This window comes from Athene noctua, chromosome 1 (genome assembly GCF_965140245.1).
Source record: "Athene noctua chromosome 1, bAthNoc1.hap1.1, whole genome shotgun sequence".
Classification (NCBI taxonomy): Eukaryota; Metazoa; Chordata; class Aves; order Strigiformes; family Strigidae; genus Athene; species Athene noctua.
Window position 1 is genome coordinate 89,439,608 of NC_134037.1, and position 22,529 is coordinate 89,462,136.

A 22,529-nucleotide genomic window follows, 5' to 3' on the forward strand; every position below is an offset into this window, starting at 1 on the left:
AAAAGCTTTTGCCGTTCTTGAGATTTCATTTTTGCTTCTTTGAGAATGCTTGAAAATGACCTTTGCAGAAACCAGTTAAGCTTTTCTATTCTTCTGCAGGAAACAAACTAAGGTTCAGATTGTCTAAGTATCATCTGTGATAACATGGGATGCTTCTTATCCAGGAGAGAAAGCATTATCCTTTCCTGAGTCTGCATGACATAACTTGGATCCCCAAATTGGAATAGGTACCGTGTCAGTGAAGAACTTAGCCTGGTCATTTGTTGGGAACGGACGTATACCAAATTTCATGAAGCTGCATCTTTTATCTCCTTCATTCAATCTGAATGGCTAAACTCAGGTGACACATTTCCCAGTGGTGCCATCAATATTTTGTGTCAACCTGTTTTCTTCAGATTGTAGTTCAGGAATGGGTATATCTCTTCTTGGGAGGAATCAAGCTGCTTTATAAACCTCTTGTTTTTCTTCAAAATCTGCTTGATTTGTCTTTCCAGAATGAAGTCTCTTCGATGAGCATGTATCTTAAATTATTTAATGATGTATCACAAGACACAAAGAAAGAACATTGCATATTCAGCCAGCTTACGTATTAATCATATTGTTCCTTTCTTTTCTGGTGTCTAATGTATTAGTATCATACATGCTATAGGAGGTACAGAGTACAGAAGAAAATATTTCTCTTGCCTGAATATTTTTAGAGCACGGCATACAATTACTGTTTCAGCATATTAGGCTGACTGTACATTAAGCTTCCCCTGGAATTAGGAAGGTCACGAGAAAATATCAGATGTATGCCTTTTCTTCTATGGAGAAGAAAGTTCTTGCCAATAAGTCAGATTCAAATGGCCTCAAGATTGCTTTCTCCCTGTGTTCCTTTTCCTGAGTAAGTTTCTTAAAATAGAATTAGTTAAAAGCTGTAAGGTTTTCTTCTTTGGGGTGAGGCAAGGTTTCTGAACTATTTTTAAGTCATTCAAACTCCCCACACTTAACATGAAGGCAACACAAACATTTGTGGCAGAATAATTTAGGGAGTTGTATACATTGCTTTGGAGTTAGGAAAGAGCAGCAGCAGCATGGGAACACCTTGCGCTGATGTCATCACTAAGAATTCATCTTATGACACTGCACTGGCTTTCCCTTTTTGTTCTGGAAGCACAATGTCTTCATAAAACTGATGAGCTTATTTGAGAGTGTTTGAGATTTCACCTGTGCTTGGTGATGCTGAGTATTGTGACTGCTTTTTAATATCTTGACCTAGGTGATGGTCTAATTAAAACTTGCTTAAAAGCCTGATTAGATTTCATAAGAGCTGATTGATAACCTCCTCAGAGTTGCAATTGTGAAGCCTTTTAATGGTTTTTTTGCTTCATATGTAAGCAAATATACATTGTAAATTTCTTCTCATTAGAACTACAGTCAGATTTGGAGTTTCTTTCCCCAGTTCTTATGCCTTTATCTCCATTAGTTTTATTTCCATTAGTGATTTTGTGAAGGATTTTGGAAGAAGTCAGATGAAACAATGGCTGAAAACATCAAAGACAAATCTCTTCTGCTTTTTAGTTCATCTCTTTCATCCATTTGCCCAGTATACCTAGATAATAAATTTGGAATTGCCCTTAAAGGAAACATGGTATTCTTCAGGACTAGCACTAGTCTCCCTCCTTACTGGGGAACTGTTCATGCATCTTGACACATTTATAGGATTTTAACTCCATATTAAAGCTGTAAGGAGTAAGATCTGTTTAGCTATTTCTCCTTGTTGGTCACACCTTTTTTTTGACCATGCAGTAGGTTCACTTTACAAGCAGGGACTTCACACTTACTTTTTTGTACATTTTCCACCTCCGGCTGGCTCAGATATTCCCCATAGGTCAACCACCTTCTCACCTCGCATTTTTGATTGGCATTGTATGGCAAGACAAAGTGTTACCTGTGATTTTGGACATGGTGGGAAGAGCTAGAATTTGCAAAGGGTGATCACAGGGGCCTTATTGAAGATTGTTGGAGCAGTGTGGGGAGGGTGGTTAAATACCATAGCTTGGATCCATGAACAGAAAGTTCACTGAAGTCAAGTGAAGATTGCAGGGGTTTTAAGACTCATACTCTCATGTGTCTGCCTCTACAGTCACGTCCCCTCATGTCCATTGCCTTCTTAAAAATGTTCCTTTTCCTTCATGGCAGTCTTTGCAACCCATTCCCAGTTTTTCAACTGACAGGACCAAGGATGCTGCCTACTTTTTTGGGCGAAATAATGGCTAGTGGGAAAGAGAAGAAATGGTGCTGGAGTAGTAGGTGCTGGTACAATTCTGCACTTCCTGCTGATAAGTCCTGGTTAATGGATGGGGAAATCTACAAAAGAGCTGTTGATAACACCACTTTCAAATAAAAATAGGACAACAACATTTAAATGATTCTAAAACTGTCTGTCACTGAGTTGGGATTAGCCAGTTGCCTCCCTTCTCCTTTCAAACCAACTAGTTCAGCAAGGCAGCCCTATGTAAAGAAAGGGTTCCTGTCACCAGAGACCTCAGGGGTTTCCTCACACCTGCTTGTAACCATAACATAGTATTGTGAAGAGAGGATGGAGTAATTAATGAGGTATCCACATGCATATAGGAGTTTAAATATAGAATTGACTATATTTATTAAAATATACCTAGATTGATGTAACACTAAGTAATAAAATCAAGTCCACTGGTGTTTCTCCAAATCATCCCATAATTTGACTCATTACATAGCACAAAAAGAGTTTCAGAGTATCAAATTGTGTAAATAGGTTCATGAAGCTGCATTGGGACTAAATCTTTTCCTGTGAGCACCTGACAGATGCTGCTCCCCAGCATTTTAGGTGGTTGTTTAATGTTGGCCTACCTGTTCTTTTGATACCTCTTTTTTTCCGCACATAATTTCTCTTCAGTGAAAGGAAGGGTTGGCTTTTTGAACCATCAGAGCAACTGGCCCCAGGAAGAAAAGAAAGCAAGCTCATACAGTTAAACGAATGGTAGAATCTAGCAAATTGTATCAACTAGAAACCACTTTTTAAAATTCTCATTACTCAAGAGTCTGGCAGAGCCACATCTATTTAATTGCTTCTGTTCCCTACAAAGACTGAATGAAGCTGGGGTCTTTGAAGAAGAAATGTCACAACTGAGGCAGGTGTGCTGCTTGGGGGCTGGCTTCAAATAGTCCTCAGAGTGCCGGGGAACAGTCTGGACAATCTGAAGAGGAACAATTCAGTCTGAAAGAAGCAGCAGAATTAATTTGGGACTCCCAGCTCCCTGCCAGTCTTACTTAACTGGCAGCATCTAGAGCTTTATCTAGTTCAAACTAAACAAACTGGGAAAATAGCAAAGGATAGTACAGGAAAGGAAACTGATAATTAATACATTTTTTAGTTATTGTATCTGAGGAATGGATTTGAAGACATTTTGTCTTCTTATTGCTTATGTGCTAGGAAAATAAATGAAAATGAGAAAATGAGAAAAAAATGACAAGTATCTGAAGCATTTTAGCAGCATAAAAATGGAAATCATCCTTACAGGAAGCATTTGAGGGAATAAGTAGTTATAGGTATTGGAATCTTTTTTAGCATGATATGTTTCAATATTTATTTATTTTAGCCATTAGAAGTAATCAAATAATTTTATCTTTGATATTATGTATTGTTTTTCTAGTTAGTAGAATAAGTGAGTGAAATCTTTTATTCTATCAGAGTGTAGATATTTCTGTTTGAAAACTGCTAAAAAATTGCTCCACACAGAGCAACATGAAGCTTTCATTGATCTATGGAACTGAGTATCCTTGTGCAGAAAGATTTCAGTACCTTAGAGCATCACATCTGCTGAGTTAACTGCATGTCTGATCTCTTGATGCCCTTATTGAAGGGATCATTTTAAGCCTTTATCCATTACTTATCCTAGAGCTGGAATCCATCTTTTTCTCCCTCCCAGAGAAAGGTTTAGAGTGAATCATAGAAGTCTTCAGATAACTAGCTTTGCCATTCTGAACGATGTTGAACATCTTGGCTTTCATCCTTAGAGAGACAAGAGATTTAGGCAATAGATTATTAGGTGTTCATTCATATCACAGAGAATCTTTCAGAGGACTACAGTATATTATTTTTTCTTCCATGGATATGGTTCTTAATTGCAACTTCCTCTTTGTTCTCGGAAGAAATAGATTATCTGGTACCTAAATTGAAACAAGTTCATTTCATTTCAGGATCTTTGCCAGGCCTCTTGAAACAGGTAAGATTAATGTATACTATTTTAATGGAAGGCAAAGCTTGAAAAGGCTGGATGGCTACATTAGTTCCAGTACTAGAAATGTTCCCCTGCCTTCCCCTGGTTAAATTTTTTTCCACAGAAGGCTCACTCATCAAACCAAGAATATACAGCTATAAATATTCATTCAGCATTTCTCTGTTGGAAGACATAGTACAACTGAAGTGCCTGATCTTAAGAACTAAACAACAGTCTACAGTGGAGGCTGGGTCCAGAACTCAGAACAACAGAAGCTGATGAAGAAACTCCCATCAAATGTAGTAGTTTGAGAGTAAGTCTTTAAGGCATCTCCTACAAGGAATCAGGTCCACTTAGATTTAATGATGCTTTTTGGAAAGGAAATAAATGTGGTTTGTATTGCTTAGGCACATAAAAGGCAGGGATTATCGTTAAACTACGAAAAAACCCCACAGCTTGTCCTATATGTGGGTACTCAGCAGGGCTCTTCCTCAGTGAGCTCTAGTCTCCAGTCCATTGTACATGTACCTGCCCATGCTTCCATCAGGGGAATAAAGTCTGAGAGAGGAATAGAGGATATATTCCTGTCTCTATGTATTATATCTTCTGGGGGAGTTCAGTGCCAAATACAGACAGAAAGCAGTGGGCACCTCTACCTTTATAAGAGGGAACATCTCTCTTCTATATGAAAAAGAGCTTCCTTATACCTGGATCAATCCACGACTGTATTGAAGTGCTTGCAGCCTGTGCTGGGTTGACCTTGGGCAGCTGCCAGGCACCTACCCAACCACTCTCTGCCTTCCTCAGCAGCACAAGGGGAGAAAACATGATGAAAAAAGTTTCATGGGTCAAGATAGAAATGGGGCCCTCACAAAGCCAATGTTTTTTTTAGCTAAGTTCAGTTCTGATACCCTTTGCCAGGAAACAGAAATTTCTGTCATGTGGGGAAGAGGGCAAATGACGAAAGTGGTTGTAGACTGCAGCCCTGGAGATTCTCAAAATACTGGGATTGTAGGAAACTAGATATGGATTTATAATGACAGTGGAGACAATGCCCAGTGGTTTAGTGCTGGTCAGAGCTGCTCAACAACACTTTTAACACCAGATGAGCTTAAAGAAGAAAATAAATCTTTTCTGATATAAAAGAGTTAAGTTTTCATCATTATGTTGAGAATGCAGGAGAGACAACCATGTTCTGACTGTCGCTCAAATGTTCCCTTTGGAGGCCTCTGGAGGCTGTGGGGCTAGCTCACAAAATGCTGCCTCCTGAGTTTGCCAGCTGGAGTTTGGGGCTGTATTTAGCAACAGGAACCAAAAGGTCAACTCCATATCACTTTGCTTTCTGTGTTCTGTCTTTTTGAAGTCAAACTACAACACTAATAAATGGGCTAACCAGTTCACTCTGTTTACCCTGGTTACCTTGCCAGGGTGCCTTTTTTTGAGACGGACTCTTTCCTCTCTTTACATTTTTCTCTTCAGAATTTATTTCCTGGTACTTCCCTTACCCCAAGAATGCAATTTTTGGCTTTAGAAGAGATATAACTGTGATAACGTGCAGTTCTTCTTTCCCCATTCTTTGATATTGAGATACAAAAAGCAAATGTAGTGAATTGCTCCTTCCCCTTCCTTGAATTGTCTTCCTTTCCAAACTGTTACAATAAATTATTTGCCATGAGATATATTCACTGTGCATGTATCTTAACCATCTCTTTATTCCTGGTTCTCAGCTTTTCATACACGATGGCTACCTTAGTGGACATGAGAACACTTTTGTTTCCTTGGGTGCAGGAACCTGGATGAACCCTGGGCAAGCCTGGGACCAGGTGCGCCTTGCTCCTTTCCCTGGCACCATGGCATCCAGGCCCACGGTCCAGGAGGAGCCGTGGCACACTCCGAGCAGGGTCCACACCCAGACGTGATGATCATGCATCTGAGACGAACCATTACCACCAGACCTGATGCAGCTGCAGAGCCATATTACTAATATAAATGACAGGTTCTGCATTTAGAGTGGGTTTTTTTAGAATAATTTCTGCTTTTTCAAGATACCTTTGCTGTCTGCCCCTTTATCAGTTTTGGTGCTTTTGCTGTCACATTTCTCAAATTGGAAATAAATCGGTTGCAACAGCTCAGTGAATCTTTCTTATGTTTCTTTTTGCAGATGGCGCAGTAGCTGAAATTGAGAAAAAGATTATAGAGGCTTTTGAGGTGTTTGACCACGAATGCAATAAAACTGTGGATGTCAGGTTTGTGAATACCTTCACACAGAAATATTACAGGGTTTATTATAGAGATAAATAACCCCCTAAACCTGCATCTGCTTTTTCAGAAAATGTAATTGAGAGTCCTTTTGGCCCTGATTAGACAGTTATGTCTTGGCTTGTTTAATACACATTTTGTGTTGTTCAGTGGTTGAGACAGGGATGCTGGGACTGGTGGAGTAAAGAGGCAAGAGGAAACTACAGCTAGACGAGAAGTCTGAGGGTACAATTATTACTAGGAAATCTCTGCTCTGGTGGCTCACTTGGCACACTACAGGTCCTACATCCCATATGGAACCCCTTGCTTTCAGGATAGTCCCAGCATGTCAAGAGGTGTCCCTGCCAGTGTGTGCCAGTGTGGGCTTTCAGTAGGTGTCTCCAACTGCAATGTCCTTCTTCCTCTGGAGTATTGTGGGAAGTGGATATCAGTCTGACAGGGAAGTGTTTTTAGGAGACTTGGAATAAACTTGTATATAATTTCATTATATAGTTTCAATACTACTACTGCTATTACTACTACTAACATCATAATGAACATAAAGTTGATCATATCTGATTGCACCAGAAGTCCGTTTAGCCCAGTACCTTCATCTGAGCTACTAGTAGTTACCTGGGGGAAGAATATAAGGAATTGAGCAAATATGCAGTATTTGTTGTTTTTTGTACATCTGCAACATTATGATTTGTGGCACCTGTTTGGGTATTTTGTGTGTCTTATGATAAATAGTGAACAAGTGTTCCCTATTAAATCTTCTTGACACTATTAATGATTTCATAGCTGTCTGTCACATCTGACCTTCATTACAGTAGTCTAAAGCTGAAGAATCTGGATGTGTTTAATCTCTTAGGAGATGCTGTTCCATAGCTCTGGCCATTCTTTTTTGTGCTCCTTCTTGTTCAGCTTTCTCATTTTTGAAATGGGGTGACCAGAACCGGGGGCGTGGGATGCACAAATGGGAGTCAGGAGGGAGAACTGCATGCACTATACCTTTAGCATGCATTATTATGGAAATACAAACAAAATAGCTGTCTGAGGGAGTAAGAAGTTCAGTGGAAGATAAAAACATGGACTGTTAGACTGATCAAGACATAACTAGCTACAAGATACAGAACTAAAGGTATTCCAATTTAAAAATTCCTAAATAATCTTAATTCTTGTATTTTTAAAGTTTGAATATTTGACAGTGCTACTTCAACTTCATTTTAACATAAATATCCATACACATAACAATATGGCTTTTGTTATAAAATACATATGTTCATGTCTCACTGATCAGGTTCTGAAGTTGTTATGAGCTGTTGTCATTAAAGTTTACTGAAGTAATTTTTCAGAAGTCCATTTACTATTTTCATAAGATTATCAATAGAGCTTTTAATTATAAATCACACTACAAAGGAGTGTGAGAACTGGTGAAGAATTTATAATGACAACAATTTCACAAAGTCAAATTAGAAGACATCTTTAAATGTCATAAACATCTTTTCTACATTGTGAAACAGAGGTCAGAGAGGTGCAAAACATTTATGTGATGGTTTTAGCAATGCATGCTTACTAGTGTCTCTAAATTTAAGAGGTTATGGGTGCTTCATAGAAGTGAAATGACTTTCCAGTTATACTAGATGTGGGTTTCAAGGTACATCTCCGTACTTGGTACAATTGCTTTTCCCTCACCCATAGGGCTCTTTGGAAGAGCGCTTGCTTGAATCTCTTGACCTGTCCCCAGGGAGGTGCCAGATACCTGGGGCTGCCCCGTTCCTGGCTGGGTGGTGGGACAGGCCCTGGCTGCCGCCCCCCCCCCCCCCCCCCCCCCCCCCCCCGCCACCCTGCCACCCCACAAGGGGAGCCCTTGGCACTACACCAGCCCTGGTGAGCCCCTAGCCCTCACTGCACCATGACATGTTAGTTGCTATATTTGTGTGTCATTTATGTCTGCAGTCCTGGCTAGAGAGCTGTAAGATTTGCTACATTCCTCACTCCATTATAGAATGGATACAGAGCTTGAGAAAATGTTACAACAATGAAATTATACAAATAGACTTTTAAAAAAATTTATTCATTCAGATAGTAAGTCATAATGTGAGAGGGGACATTCAAAAGTCTATTTAACATAGTAAATGCACAATTTCACACTAATTTTTGTCATAGTACAGTTACTGACAAAGAACAACAATTTATTGTCTCATTATTCCTAGGTTCATATTGCAGGGCTGTATCACAATAATGGGATTATTAATGGCTGATTATCTTGTAGCAGAAGGTGGCAGTACAGCACAATTCTTAACCACAATTGTAGAAGTATGAATGTTATTGCCTGAAATATCAGATTCCTGTGAAGAACATGGAAAATTACTCTGGCTTGACAGGCCAGCATTGGTATTGCATGACTCCTAATGCAAATACAAGTTAGTAAGACAATAAGCGCAAGGAAGATGGTGGTGTTTCATGCTGCTTATGACACACCCTGAGTCAAGGGCTTTTGTGATTTTGCAGATCTTGTCACTGAAACATGTTACATGCAGGATGAAAACTACAGCCCAAAATTTTATTGCATCTGTATTATAAAACCTGTATGAACACAAACTCATTTTAACCATCTTTTTTTATGGTAGAAACTACACAGCAGGAACTGCAGCTGCTGAACTAAGTGAGAGGAAGTGGCTGGGAATAAAATACAACTTGCTATCTATCTGGGTCCTTTAAATGCCATGTTATTACCAAATGTGACATGACTTTGACCACAGACACTTCAAACAACATCCTCATGTTGGCACATGCATAGCCTGTCAGAAACAGCAGCCAGCAATGCTAGAATTTGTAAATTCTTTCAGGGCCTGGCTTTCAGCAAAACTGCAATGTGACTAAGGTGTGTGAGGTGAGGCAGGAGATGATGGCAAGCTTCCCATCTCTGGCAGTCTGTAAGAGTAGAAATAGTGTGGGATAGCAGGGAGACATGATTTGGGTTGGATGTTTCTCTGGGAGAGGCAGAGAATATTTACAAGTATCTTTTAGCTGGAAAAGATGAGGGAATGCAGGAGTGAGAGCATCAAATACAGTATATCCATACTAGAAATAGGATGCATGGGACAAGGATTATAAAAAATAGGACTAAATGTCTGATCTCATTGAGGCCAATGACCAAACTTCCATTCATGTCCATGGGGCACAAGGTTTCACTCAGTCATTTGAGCAGATGGCTTCATTTCATAACAACTTTATGTGTGGGACTGGGTTTTGTAGCTATTTTTGTGCAGCCAGCCTTCTCCTCTCTTGTCTGTTGTAGTGTTTCTCACATGTTTTCAATTAGAATGGGAGCTCCTCAGGACCTGTCTGAGGAGGCCAGAGACTGACCTGTCTAATTTATGTATGCTTGGTGTGCCACATTTGGGGTCTTACTGTTGTAAGATCATTTTACAAAGGTCATTGCCATTTTTATGAGACAGATATAAGAAGCAATCTTCCTTTTCTACCAGATAGACTGGTAGGGGAAGATGAAGAAACCACAGAGTTTTGAATCATGGGAACCACCAGCACTGTGGATACTTAGTCAAATGTGCTTGAATTTCTGTGTTGTAGAATCAGGCTGAAAATCACAAGCAATATTGATGCTTCTGTTTTGTCTTCAGTCATACCATAAATCTCATTAGTACTTTTTTACAGCTTTACAGTACTTTTGTTTCTAGTCTGTGATGTTGTTCATCTTAAAATTCTGACCAAACTGGCAATGCCTCCAAAAAATTTATTTAGAGCCTCAGACTGCATCAGGTTCTGCAGTAAATGCAAGCTATGAAGATAATTTGCAGCATAAACAGGGTGGTGATAAGCCACTCTGTTGGTCTGTTTGACTCTTAGAGCACAGCAGGGGCATAGCAGAGCTGCCTCCTTCCTGACTTTTTGTAATTTTTCCTTACTGCAGTTAGAATTTTTCTTTATAGCATTTAATGTAAACATATATTTTATTTGCTACCTTTCATCTCAGTAGGTTTCCAAGTGTTTTAAACTGTATAAATGTAGACTTCACTGAAATTAAGCTTAAAAATTAGAGGACAGCAGTGGAAAAGTAACTTGTACACAGTTCATTGTAACACAGTAGTAAAGAAGATTTGAGGAAAGTCACAAGAAGAGTTATATTCTGCCAAAAAGCTCCAGAATATTTAATGTCTGTAAAAATAGACATTGCTTACTAAGATATCACCTTAAAAGTCCACATACATACGCTTGTGTGTGTTTGTGTGCTTGTACATGCACACTCCTATACTTCCAGCCTCTTGTGTACCTGCACATTAGCAGGACATGGGAAGTTGAAAATCCCTTGATTTCTTAGCAACAACTAAAGCCATCAGTGCATCATCAGCATTCTTCTCATACCAAATCCAAAACAGAATTATTTTAGCTACTAAGAAAAAAATAGCTCTAGCCACCACCAAAACAAGGACAGTGTCCATCCCTGAACTGATTTAGGCTGCTCTGGAAATGAGTGAAGCTCTGGAACACTTGCAGTACATTGATGATGTCATCATTTGGGGCAACACAGCAGAAGTTTTTGAGAAAAGGAAAAAAACTAATCCCAGTCCTTCTGAAAGCCCGTTTTGCCATAAAACAAAGTAAGGTTAAGGGACCTGCACAGGAGATCCAGTTTTTGGAATAAAATGGCAAGATGGACATCATCAGATCCCAATGGATGTGATCAACAAAATAGCAGCTATGTCTCCTCCAACTAGCAAAAAGGAAACAAGCTTTCTTAGGCGTTGTGGGTTTTTGGAGAATGTGTATCCTAACTTATAGTTTGATTGTAAGCCCTCTCTATCAAGTAACCTGGAAGAAGAATGATTTTAAATGGGGCCCTGAGCAACAAGTATTTGAGCAGATTAAACAGGAAATTGTTCGTGCAGTAGTCCTTGGGCCGGTCCAGGCAGGACAAGATGTTAGAAATGTACTTTACACCACGGCTGGTGAGAATGGCCTTAGCTGAAGTCTCTGGCAAAAATCATCAAGGGACACTCAAGGTCAACCCCTGGGGTTTTGGAGTTAGAAATTTAGATCTGAAGCCTTCTATACTCCAACTGAAAAAGAGATATTGGCAGCATATGAAGGAGTTCAAGCTGCTTCAGAAGTGGTTGGTATGGAAGCACAGCTCCTCCTGGCTGCTGGTGCTATGCTGGATGTTCAGAGGCAGGGTTCTGTCCACACACCACACAAATGATGCCACATGGAGTAAATGAGTTGCATTAATCACACAACAGGCTCACCTAGGAAACCCCAGTCACCCAGGAATATTTGAAGTAATCATAAATTGGCCAGAAGGCAAAGATGTTGGAATGTCACCAGAGGAAGAGGTGACATGCTGAAGAGGCCCCACTGTATAATAAACTATCAGATAATGAGAATCAATGTGCCCTGTTTACTGATCAGTCCTGTTGTATTGTAGGAAAACATTGAAGGTGGAAGGCAGCTGTGTGGAGCCCCACACGACAAGTCACAGAAGCTGCTAAAGAAGGTGAATGGAGTCAGTTTGCAGAGGTGAAAGCCATCCAGCTGTCCTTGGATATTGCTGAGCAAGAAAAGTGGCCGGTGCTCTGCCTCTCTACTGACTCATGGATGGTGGCAGATGTGCTGTGGGGGTGGTTACAGCAGTGGAAACAGAGCAACTGACATCACAGAGGCAAATCTGTCTGGGCTGCTGAATTATGGCAAGATATTGCTGTTCAGATAGAGAAGCTGGCTGTGAAAGTACACCATGTAGATGCTCATGTACCCAAGAGTTGGGCCACTGAAGGACATCAAAACAACCAACACGTAGATCAAGCTACTAAGACTGAAGTGGCTCAAGTGGATCTGGACTGGCAACATAAGGGTAAACAATTTCTGGCTTGCTGGGCCCATGACTCCTCAGGTCATCAAGGAAAGGATGCAACATATAGATGGGCTTGTGACTGAGGGGTGGACTTAACCATGGATGCTGTTGCACAGGTTATCCAGCAATGTGAAACTTACACTGTGATCAAGCAAGCCAAACAGTTAAAACCATTGTCCTCCATACCAAAGATGTTAAAATATAGATACAGGGAGGCCTGACAGATTGATTATATTACACTCCCACAAACCAGGCACAGCAAACGCTATGTACATGCTCACAGTGGTGAAAGCAACTACCGGATGGCTGGAAATATATCCTGTGCCCCATGCCACCACTGGGAACAGTATTCTTGGCCTTGAAAAGCTAGTCTCGTGGCAACATGGCATTGAGTGGGTATATCACATCCCCCGTGATTCCCCTGTCACCAGCCTCTGGGAAAATTGAGCAGCACAATGGGTTGCAAAAAACTACACTAAGAGCAATGTGTGGTGGAACTTTCAAACATTGGGATACACATTTAGAGAAAGCCACCTGGTTAGTCAACACTAAGGGGTCTGCCAGTCAAACTGTCTCATGCCCAAACAAACCTTCTGTGTACTGTAGATGGGGATAAAGTCCCTATAATGCACATTAAAACTGTGCTGGGGAAGGCAGTCTGGGTTATTCCTGCCTTGGGTAAAGGCAAAGCCATTTGTGGGATTACTTTTGCCCATGGACCTGATGTATGCCTCAAGCAGATTTGATTTTGGGTGAAAATAGCCAGTGAGTTGTATTGCATGATGGTAATTGCTAAATAATCCTGTCATTGCGTATCATTATTGCTGTGATTGATATATATTATACTAATGGCATACATATTAGTATTCACCCAGGTTAATGAAAAAAGAACTTTGATGAAGTCAGGACTAGTTTCAGCAACTGGCACTCAGCAACTTTCCCAAGATCGACATCTTCAACACAGACCATGAACGTGGACTGTGCCAGATACACCAGCTACAAGCTCCCAACGTAGCATACAACAGAGACTACACACCATCCTCTTGCTGTGTCCAATGACACCCACTCCACCAACTGAGTGAACTAGACCTCATCCCTCCTGCTTTGAAAGACTGTCATGACAGATGGAACCCAAAGTTATGGACTGAATGAACTCACTACACATCTTGGAGGGATGGCCCTGTTTTGCCAATTATTAGGCCTAGCATAAAGGACACAGCCAGCATAAAGATGAACCAATAACCAAATTGTAGCTGATACAAAAGGGTCAGTACATGGGTGAGTACTGGGGGTACAAACAAGTCAGTCAGATTATACATAATTGACATCAATCCCACTGACCCAACAACAACACCACATGACCAACAATGGGTGGAATAAATGGTGAAATACAGTCTCTCATAGAAGAGACAGGAGACAACCAAGTCAACAAACCAAACACATAAGACCAAGGAAGCCACATACTGAATCTCTACACAGCCCACGTTTATAAAAGCCAGACCTGACTGGAGCCCAGTTCCAGGGAGGCAGGAGGTCCTTCCCCAACAGGGAACTCTGCACAGTGCATCCAGCTCACAGACAGACACTGCCCCTGCCTGCAAGTGGTCCCAGCTTTTACCCCTCAGTGGGACACCTGACCCTTGGTTACTTAATGCAGACACCCGGGGCTCATTTACCCAACGGCTCTCCCTGCCCGGCCGGCCGCACCCTGGAGGGAAGCCTAAAGGCAAACTCACCCCCTTTGTGAAGGGCTGTGGGAATCACCCATATGTCAACCTTAATTTGGGGCTTGGGGTTGAAACCCCAGCATTTCAGGCCCACAGACGGAGAGAGTGATATATGTGTTTATATCAAAAACCCAGACAAGTGATGGTGATCAGTTAGAATGTATTGGAAAACATGGATCCTCAGCATAACTTAAATGGTATGGAATAAGGGGAGGATACTGTCCTGGTTTCAACTGGGGTAGAGCTAATTTTTTCTTCTTAGTAGCTAAAATAATTCTGTGTTTTGGATTCAGCATGAGATTTGGTATGAGAAGAATGTTGATAGTGCGCTGATGTTTTTAGTTGTTGCTAAGAAATCAAGGACTTTTCAGCTTCCCATGTCCTGATAGTGCGCAGGTACACAAGAGAGCTGGGAGGGAGCATGACCAGAGCAACAGACCCAAACTGGCCAATGGAACATTCCATACTATACAACATCATGTTCAGTATATAGATGAGGATTGACCAGGAAATGCGCTCTTGCTTCTAGGATTGCAGGTTTTGGGATTCTCTCTTCTTTGGGATTGCTAGCCAGGAATGGGTTGGGCATTAGTCAGTGGGTGGTGAGCAATTGCATTGTACATTATGCGTTTGTAGTTTCTATAATAATTATTATTATTATTTTAATTTATTTTACTTAAATTATTTTTTTTCTCAACCGATGAGTCTCCTTATCTTTTCCCCTCCAGGTCTCTCCGCTATTCCCTGGGGTGGGAGGGTGAGCGAGCAACTTCATGGTTTCTGGCTGCTGGCTGCGTTTAAGCCACAACAAGCTCTGCATTAGTATCTAGATTCTCCAGAGACACTCCCGAGTTGCAGATTTACTAACAAAGATCTTCTTCTTTTCAGAGAGATTGGTTCAATTGTCAGGTCACTGGGTTGCTTCCCAACTGAGGCAGAACTACATGAACTGCTTGCAAAGGTAAATGTTTAGATCTTTTGTATTTTTTTCAGTCTTAAACTTGCACAAGTTTGGCCCTTCTGCCTTGCTGTGTGGGAAACCTAAGCTCTTTTCCCAGAGTTTGAAAGTGTCATGGAAGTGATGCAGGCAGGAAGGTAGTCTCTCAGGTTGCCCTGAAGCAAGTCTTTAGACTGATGAAGTAACAACATTGATGGATTAAAATGACGAGTCTTTGACTCTATTTTACCCCAGAAGGTCACTGTGACGCTGTGCCAAGGTGGACGGTCATTTACAGAAAATGGAGGAAAAATTGGTTTTTGCTGCTTAAAAACAATGTCCTAAACCTCAGTTGGGTTAGGATATCCAAACTCTAACCATTTTGCTCTTCTGGACATGCCAGGGCCACACACTGGATGATTAGGTAATAAAAATCAGTTCCTGACCAGGTGTTAAAATTTGCATCAAATTCCAAAAATACACAGAGGGAACACATAGTTTTTTCACTGGGTCCTGTTATTTCTATCTTATAGCCAGACTTCTCAACTTTCTGTCCTTCATGAGGTCTTTCCCAGCCTTGAGATTTCTCTTGGTAAGTAATCTTTTCCTACTTGATTACTTAAGCCTGTGAGTCAGAATTCAGACATAAAACCTTGCATGACCTAGCAGTCCTCCTGTTCTCCCAGTGATATGCAGGGGTAAGGAATTTTGATCACATTTCTCCACAGTTTTTTCCTATACTAATTTTTGTCTCCTTACCTCATGCTTGTAGTAGAAAGGTTGGTATGCTAGTGCCTTGGCAGGTTATAGTTAATAAGTGGGACAAAGAAGTGGGAAAGGGATTTCACATTCTTTTTGCAAACTGGTATACTGCCTTAAGGAATGGAAGATGCTTGGGCTGAGAGGTAGGTGAAAGATTTTTCTCTTTTGCATGTATAGGTCATGATGCTGGGAATTGATCTCTCTTACTTTTTTCTTCCTGTCTCCAACAAAAATTCAGATGGTTGCAGTAGCAGTCTTTCCTCAGTAAGCTTGTCCGGTCCCTTGTAGATCGGAATTTAGTGTGAGAAATCTTGTGCTAAGTCTTGTGAAAATGACACAGCTGCTTTAGATAAGGAAGCACAATGAACCATCAGAGGAGAAGGATCTTTTAACATGATACTGCAATCTGTCTGCTCTGGGTCTGTACTCTCAGTACCAGATTGTCCCAGCTCCTGCTGGCAAACAAGACAAAATGGAAAGAGAAATTATGGTGCTTAATATAGATGATATTTTTAGTGACCCACAGAGATTTTTGTTTGCAGCAAATGAACAGTGCATCTGACTCAAGATACAAAACTGAGAAAAGGAAGGGAATGCTTTGACCTCCCCTTGCCTCCAAGTCCAGGGGAACCAGGAGAGTTTAAGGCCTGCCTACCCCTCCCAAAGAGACTGGACTTCCTATTGACTGGATTTTTTTTTCAGTTTTCAGCATTACAGAAAATTTGAGATAAGTAATACATAACAAAGTACAATGCAATGCACCTATGAGATGGAAGACTCTTGAGATACAACAGTATAACGTATATACAGTAGCTGATTATAAGGATGAAATTAAAGTACAAATACTGCAGAAAGAAAGAATACATTCAAAAGTAATGGTTAACCTTAAAGAACACTGAACTGGAAGTCCAGTCTCAAAGAAGGTTTTGTGGTGCCTGTAAATGAAACATACCATATATTGGCATAGATTTAGTACCAGAAGAACACTGTCTTCTTGTAGAACCTTTAATATATTATGTTAATCACAAATATATCTTAATTTATATTAGATACCATTAAAATTGGCTAGGTAGAGTAAAAATTGTCTTTGTTGGCCAGTTTGTAACCAGGCTATTTCTCCAGTATTTTTGCCCATTGTAAGCTGCAATTAATTTCTGTTTCTCACTACCTGTGTCTCTCAGTCATCTCATCTTCCTATTAGCCTTATTGTAGCTAAACTGGCATATGTTGCCTTCCAGTTACTCATATCTGCCAAATCAGCATTCATATAGTTATTTTATCTCTAAAAATTATCATACATGGTTTCCTATATTGCCTTATGCTAAATGCTATAGTTAATAGCATATATTTAGGCCTACTTACAAGGTTAGGATAATCCATTAAGGATTAATGATAAGAGATGGTGAAAGCTTACTACAATGTCTGGAGTTTGAAAGCCCAGGTACAGTACACTGCTTCACCACAGATCTCCTGGATAACTCTGGAAGATGCTTTGTTTCTTTGTGACTCAAGTCCCCAGATGTTATGTGAACAGTAAGAGTGTGGCTGTGAGAACAGAGGTATAAAACAGAATGGGTGCTACAGTACAGTTCTTACAGGAGCTGTGGATGTACCTAAAGGAAAGAAATAGAGCAAAACTCACAGAGTTTGAACGAGCAAATACTCTTATTGTCACAGTCACTGTGTGAAGGGGAGGAATTATGGAAAAAAGAAAATGTCTATGGGAAATGAAGTGTAGGACAGGAGTGAGCACGAGGAAGAGTAAGACAATACATATACCTGCAAAACTGCATACTTACTGATTTAGGTGAGGTTAATATATTCAATTTATTCTCTCATCTATCAGTGGTAGAAATAGGATTAATTTTAACAGTTCAAGATACTTCTGGGCCTGTAGAGTCACTGAAATGGAAGCTGTTCCATCACCTCCCAGGACTAGGTCCGTTGTCAGGAAGGACATGTTACTTCCACAGATTACTTTCTGAAGGCAAAATACAAATAGCACACCAACAAGAAGAGACAAATCTGTGTGATATTTGTCAGTGAGGGCGGACACTTTCACAGGTATTTGTTATACTGAGCCCTGAAGTGGTCATTGCTGGTGAGTTCTCGTACGGAAATTAGGATGACCTTCAACTGTTTGGATGAGCAGTTCTAAAGTTTTTTGACTCTTAGACATCATTAGACATCTTTTATATAACTTACCATCTTCATGGAAGCTTTGGGTCCTTGCTTTTGGTTGTTCTGCTTAATATAAGACACATCTATTTTATGTCCAATAAATAGCAACCATATTTCTTTTCCCATCTCTGTGGCCTTCTGACCTCATACTAGTTGAAGTACAGATGTTCCCTAAAACATGCTGTGTACTTCTACATCTCAATATTTGTGATGCATGGAATAGTTCAGTGTATTGGCTAACTGTTATGTCACTGGAAAGAAGATAAGTTTTGCCAGGTATTTTGTTACATCTTTTCAGTCAAGCAGTAAAACAAATGATTCTGTAATGGTAAAAGGTACCATCTGATTTAGCATGAAGCATGCAACGGCTTCATTTCCTCGCTAAAGATCCCTTCCGCTAGGTTCACTAAACAGAAAGGAAAAAGTGCTTTTTCAAGCCAATTTCAACTCTAAAGCAGCAAGAGTTGATGGCTGCCTGCTTTTTGCAACCAAAGCCCTTCAACAGCACTGGAAAAGAGCATGCAGCAGCAGTTGCAACTCTCTATTTAAGCAACTGGATGTATCAGGCATCACCACCAGCTCTGACCCAGCCCTCAAGAGGAAGATTTCTTACTTCATCTTTTCCTGTCTCAGTTAGGAGATTTCAAATCAGTGCCTATTTGAGCTTTCTTTCAGTCTGAGCTGTGGCTGTGGAGAGCCTAGCAAGGTATTGCTGTGGTCATGTGAGACCACAAAGCATGCATCCAGTTTCAACACAGACAGGAACAGGCTAGCTCTGTTAAGAGGGCTCCTTTTGGGAGTAAAACTTGAAATTTTCAGGGAAGGGACATACTGGTATGATAGGGAGCAGTTTTTACCACATTGCTTATCTCCTGTGGAAGTATAGGGAATGCAGTGGGAATGTTGCTAGAAGTCGCTGATGTTTTGGGACTAATCTGTTAATTTATCTGGGAAGCAAAGGAAAGCTTTTCTTTGTGTGGTGTTTTATGGGCTGCCTTATGACTGTTTCAGACTGCCCTGACTGTCTGCTCGCCTTTCTGGTCCTTCCCCTGACGACTCTCTGGCTACGAAACATGTGGAGGCAACAAATTCCATCCTTGAGGTGTACTAGACTGGGGCTATGTCCAAACTAGCACATTAAATATGCCCAGAAACATCCTTGGGTGTTGAAGCCAGCTGGCACAGAGCAGCTCATGACTACTCTGGTAAATGTTTTACGTGGAGAGGCTGCACAAAGCAGCCTGCTGGGGAAAAGTCCCTAAGGTCCTAGCCAGGCCTGGTGACTGCTGGGGCAAGTGTTAGGTGGCCCAGGCCAAAATCATGCCAGGGATCATGCTAATGGTTTGCTGTTATGGGTGGTCACATTACACAGCTTGGGATTGTTCCAGGTTCTGCTAGACTTTACTAGTATGAATGCAGTCTGAATGTTTAAACCTCTGCTGCGTTATTGTGGGAGATAAGATCAGTTCCTAGGCATTCAGTTCCTTTGCATGCATGGCTTCTAAGCACAAGAGGGCAATATTGAGTTGTTGAAAGTGTCTGTAATTGCAGGCCTGTATTTTAGTTGGGCTATTATTTCTTCCTCGAATTTCTTTCTATTTGATCACAAGCATTTCACTCAGATGTTATGGTGCCATGTGATATTAAAAACCTGATATAAATATTCAAAGTCTAACTGTAATTTTAATGCAGGAACCACCCCAATTTTCTGGTTTTCATATTAGTTTGCTAATGAGTCATATAACCTGCCATACTTAAGTTTTATTTTTAGGTAGAAGAAGAAGAACCGACTGGATACATTAATCTGGAAAAATTTCTTCCAGTGATGACAAAAGTACTACTTGACAGAAGGTAATGGAAAGTGGATTTTCTGTGTCTGTAGTTTATTCCAGATTGACAGGGTCGATTCTGAATAAATATATCTACAGTAATTTTATGTAAACGGAAGGAGTACAGATTTTTTTTTTGTTATTTAAACTCAGTTTACATGACTTAGATAGATTTTGTTTCAAAATTACTTTGTCTACATAAAATTATGTTGTATGGACAATATAAATAATACCAGCTTATAATCATGAATCGTGATAATGGGTAGCTTTTGTATTTTTAATGTGAATCAGAAGTAACTTGCTATTCAGCATGTTTTGTGCATCTCTGAAATATTTTGTGTGCAAATTAAGGTCATAACCATTACTTTTTCTGAACATGAGTTACAGTTACTGACAAGTACAGTCTGTTAGAGTGTATTTTTAATAAGCTGTATAAATCAGCTTCATATTCATGTCTCAAAGTGACTACCAGGTACAGTTGAATGTACACAACTAGTACTGTAGAAGACTGTTAGTATAAAAGTCTAGAATAAAACCACTGTTCATTATAAAAGGGTACATAGAAATCTTTGCATATACACAGGAACTTGCACTATTTTGATATTTTGCACTAAAAGCAAGATTACTTATAGGGAATGTATCCTTCTTTTTAAAGATGGGTAGCCAAGGGTTTTGAGATACTCAGCCTTGTCCAATACTGAGAAGTGATTTTACACACAGAGGGACTTTTGTTCAAAGGGTGTTCTACACATGAAATAGCTATAGGTTTTCCCAAAACTGTATCACAGCATCAAGAGGCAGCAGGGTCCATCTTGGGGCTGTGTTTGAGAGTCTTTGTGCCTGTGCCTGGACATGGACCAGCCATCAGTGTTTGGGTCCTGTTGTGCCGGCACAGGGGCATTGCTTTCCCAGGTTCCTGCACCTTTGCCTTCTCTGGCCTTCATGGCACATTTCTGGCTCCACAGTGATGTTCACTGTTTCACAGAATGGTACCTTGCTGCTCTGGGCCTTCTTCTCCTCCTCCACACCCTCTCCACACAACATACACGCACACAAAAAAACCCCCCACACTTTCCCCAGGCTAGTGCAGGCTTGTCAGGACCCACTTTATCTTTTGGGCACTATGTCCATAATTCACTTATCCAAGGGCACATGAGATTTGGATCACAAAAAACAAGGCCTCTTAGTGCATTTGATTTTTAGATAGTAAAAGAGCAAGGCGGGTCTGGACGAAACAGTCAAGCAGTTAGAATCTCCCTGGCTTCAACACCTTCTCTTTAGTATATTGGTGAGAGTTTGCTGGGGTATGGAAGGTCTCCATTGCTGCACAGGGCTTCCTTTCCATCTCTGAAATCAGGCACACATATGCATGCATACACGTGCCCAGTTCTCCTGTCTCTCTGACATAGTTAGTGACAGACCTTTTCTTTTATAGCTACCAGCCTCCTTTGCTCATCATCAGCTCATTAGACTGTCAAAATCCCACTAGGTGATCTGTTGCCTAGCTACCAGCGTACCTGGACAAAAGTTTATTTTCTTGGTTTGGCCATCTTCTGTTCAGTGCATTGGCTACATGGAATGGAATGATTCAACTATTATTGATTCCTACTAACCCATTCGGCCAGCCCAGACATGCAGAAGCCATTCATCTGGCTCCTTAGCACAAGGAAAATTAAACAGAAGTTGAGTGTTTGATAGGCAAATTTAGTAAATTCTCAAAGAAAATAAGTTTTCCCTTTCCTTTAGTACTCATATTTTATTCTTTCAGAATTGTACAGCAGCCTGTGACTTAACTTTTCTGATTCAATGTTTCAGCTACCAGCCTATTCCAGAAGATGTTCTTCTACATGCATTTGAGGTCTGTAACTAAATGAATATTCAAGTACCTAATTGTTGGGAAGAAGTTGTTGATTCTTGATTCAATATGGTTAAAACCACAAGTTTCATTCTTTTTCTTTAAAGGCGTTGGATGAGAATAAATGTGGATATATTACTAAAGAGGAGCTTGTCAAATATTTGACTGAAGAAGGTAACATGACTTTTGTAATATCGGTGTTTAAGTAAATAAACATTACATGTGTATATGGCACCTTGAGGTCCTCATTCTGCATGCCAAAACTTGCAGGAGTAGGTACTTTGTCTTCAAACAATACTGTTGCTGTGATGAGTGGCTGCAGACTAGAAAATTTCACTGGTGAATAATGCAGGGAAAGAACATTTATCTGCTTGCTTGCAGACATTATAAGATAGAGATTATCATTATTAAGAGTCATAATTCAATCTTGTGTGGATATTTTATGATTCTGTGCACATGTCTGTGTTTCTTAAGGATGTGACTCTTTCTGTCCTCCTGTAAAATTGTAGTTTAGATTTCCAGATGTTTCAGGTGGTTTCAGTGCTCATTCATTCCTGCATTATCTTGATCTTAATTCTAGTGCCGTATGCAAAGAAAGAGATTCAAAGACCAGATTTAAGTTGTATATCATGTAATCCTCAATATCCCTTGAAGAGCCTGCTTTTCTTGCATGAGTGACTCATGCCTGCGGGCCTCCAGTACAAAACGATGTGCAGGCTTTGCGCAAGACCTATCCTCAGATGGGAACCTTGTTCTCAAAGAGGGATGAAGTAGGCCATCAGCAGCTTTGAAGCTCCTAAAAGAGAAAAACCAGAAGCCTTTCATGATGTAAATACAAGTGCAAGGATAGCCGAATGAGAGATAATAATTCTAATGTACACATT

At 40.4% G+C, this 22,529-nt stretch overlaps 1 protein-coding gene across 2 annotated transcripts in view; it reads left to right on the top strand.

Annotated features, from left to right (window-relative positions):
- DRC8 (dynein regulatory complex subunit 8) overlaps positions 1–22,529 on the top strand; it is a 36,221-nt gene that overhangs the window by 12,777 nt on the left and 915 nt on the right. Inside the window, exons 2-6 of one of the 2 annotated variants that reach the window (XM_074896875.1) lie at positions 6,403–6,487; positions 14,970–15,042; positions 19,733–19,812; positions 21,606–21,648; positions 21,753–21,819. In XM_074896875.1, the coding sequence (XP_074752976.1) occupies positions 6,403–6,487; positions 14,970–15,042; positions 19,733–19,812; positions 21,606–21,648; positions 21,753–21,819 (348 nt within the window). The remainder of the gene's footprint in view (positions 1–6,402; positions 6,488–14,969; positions 15,043–19,732; positions 19,813–21,605; positions 21,649–21,752; positions 21,820–22,529) is intronic. The other variant, XM_074896876.1, reaches the window with a different exon arrangement.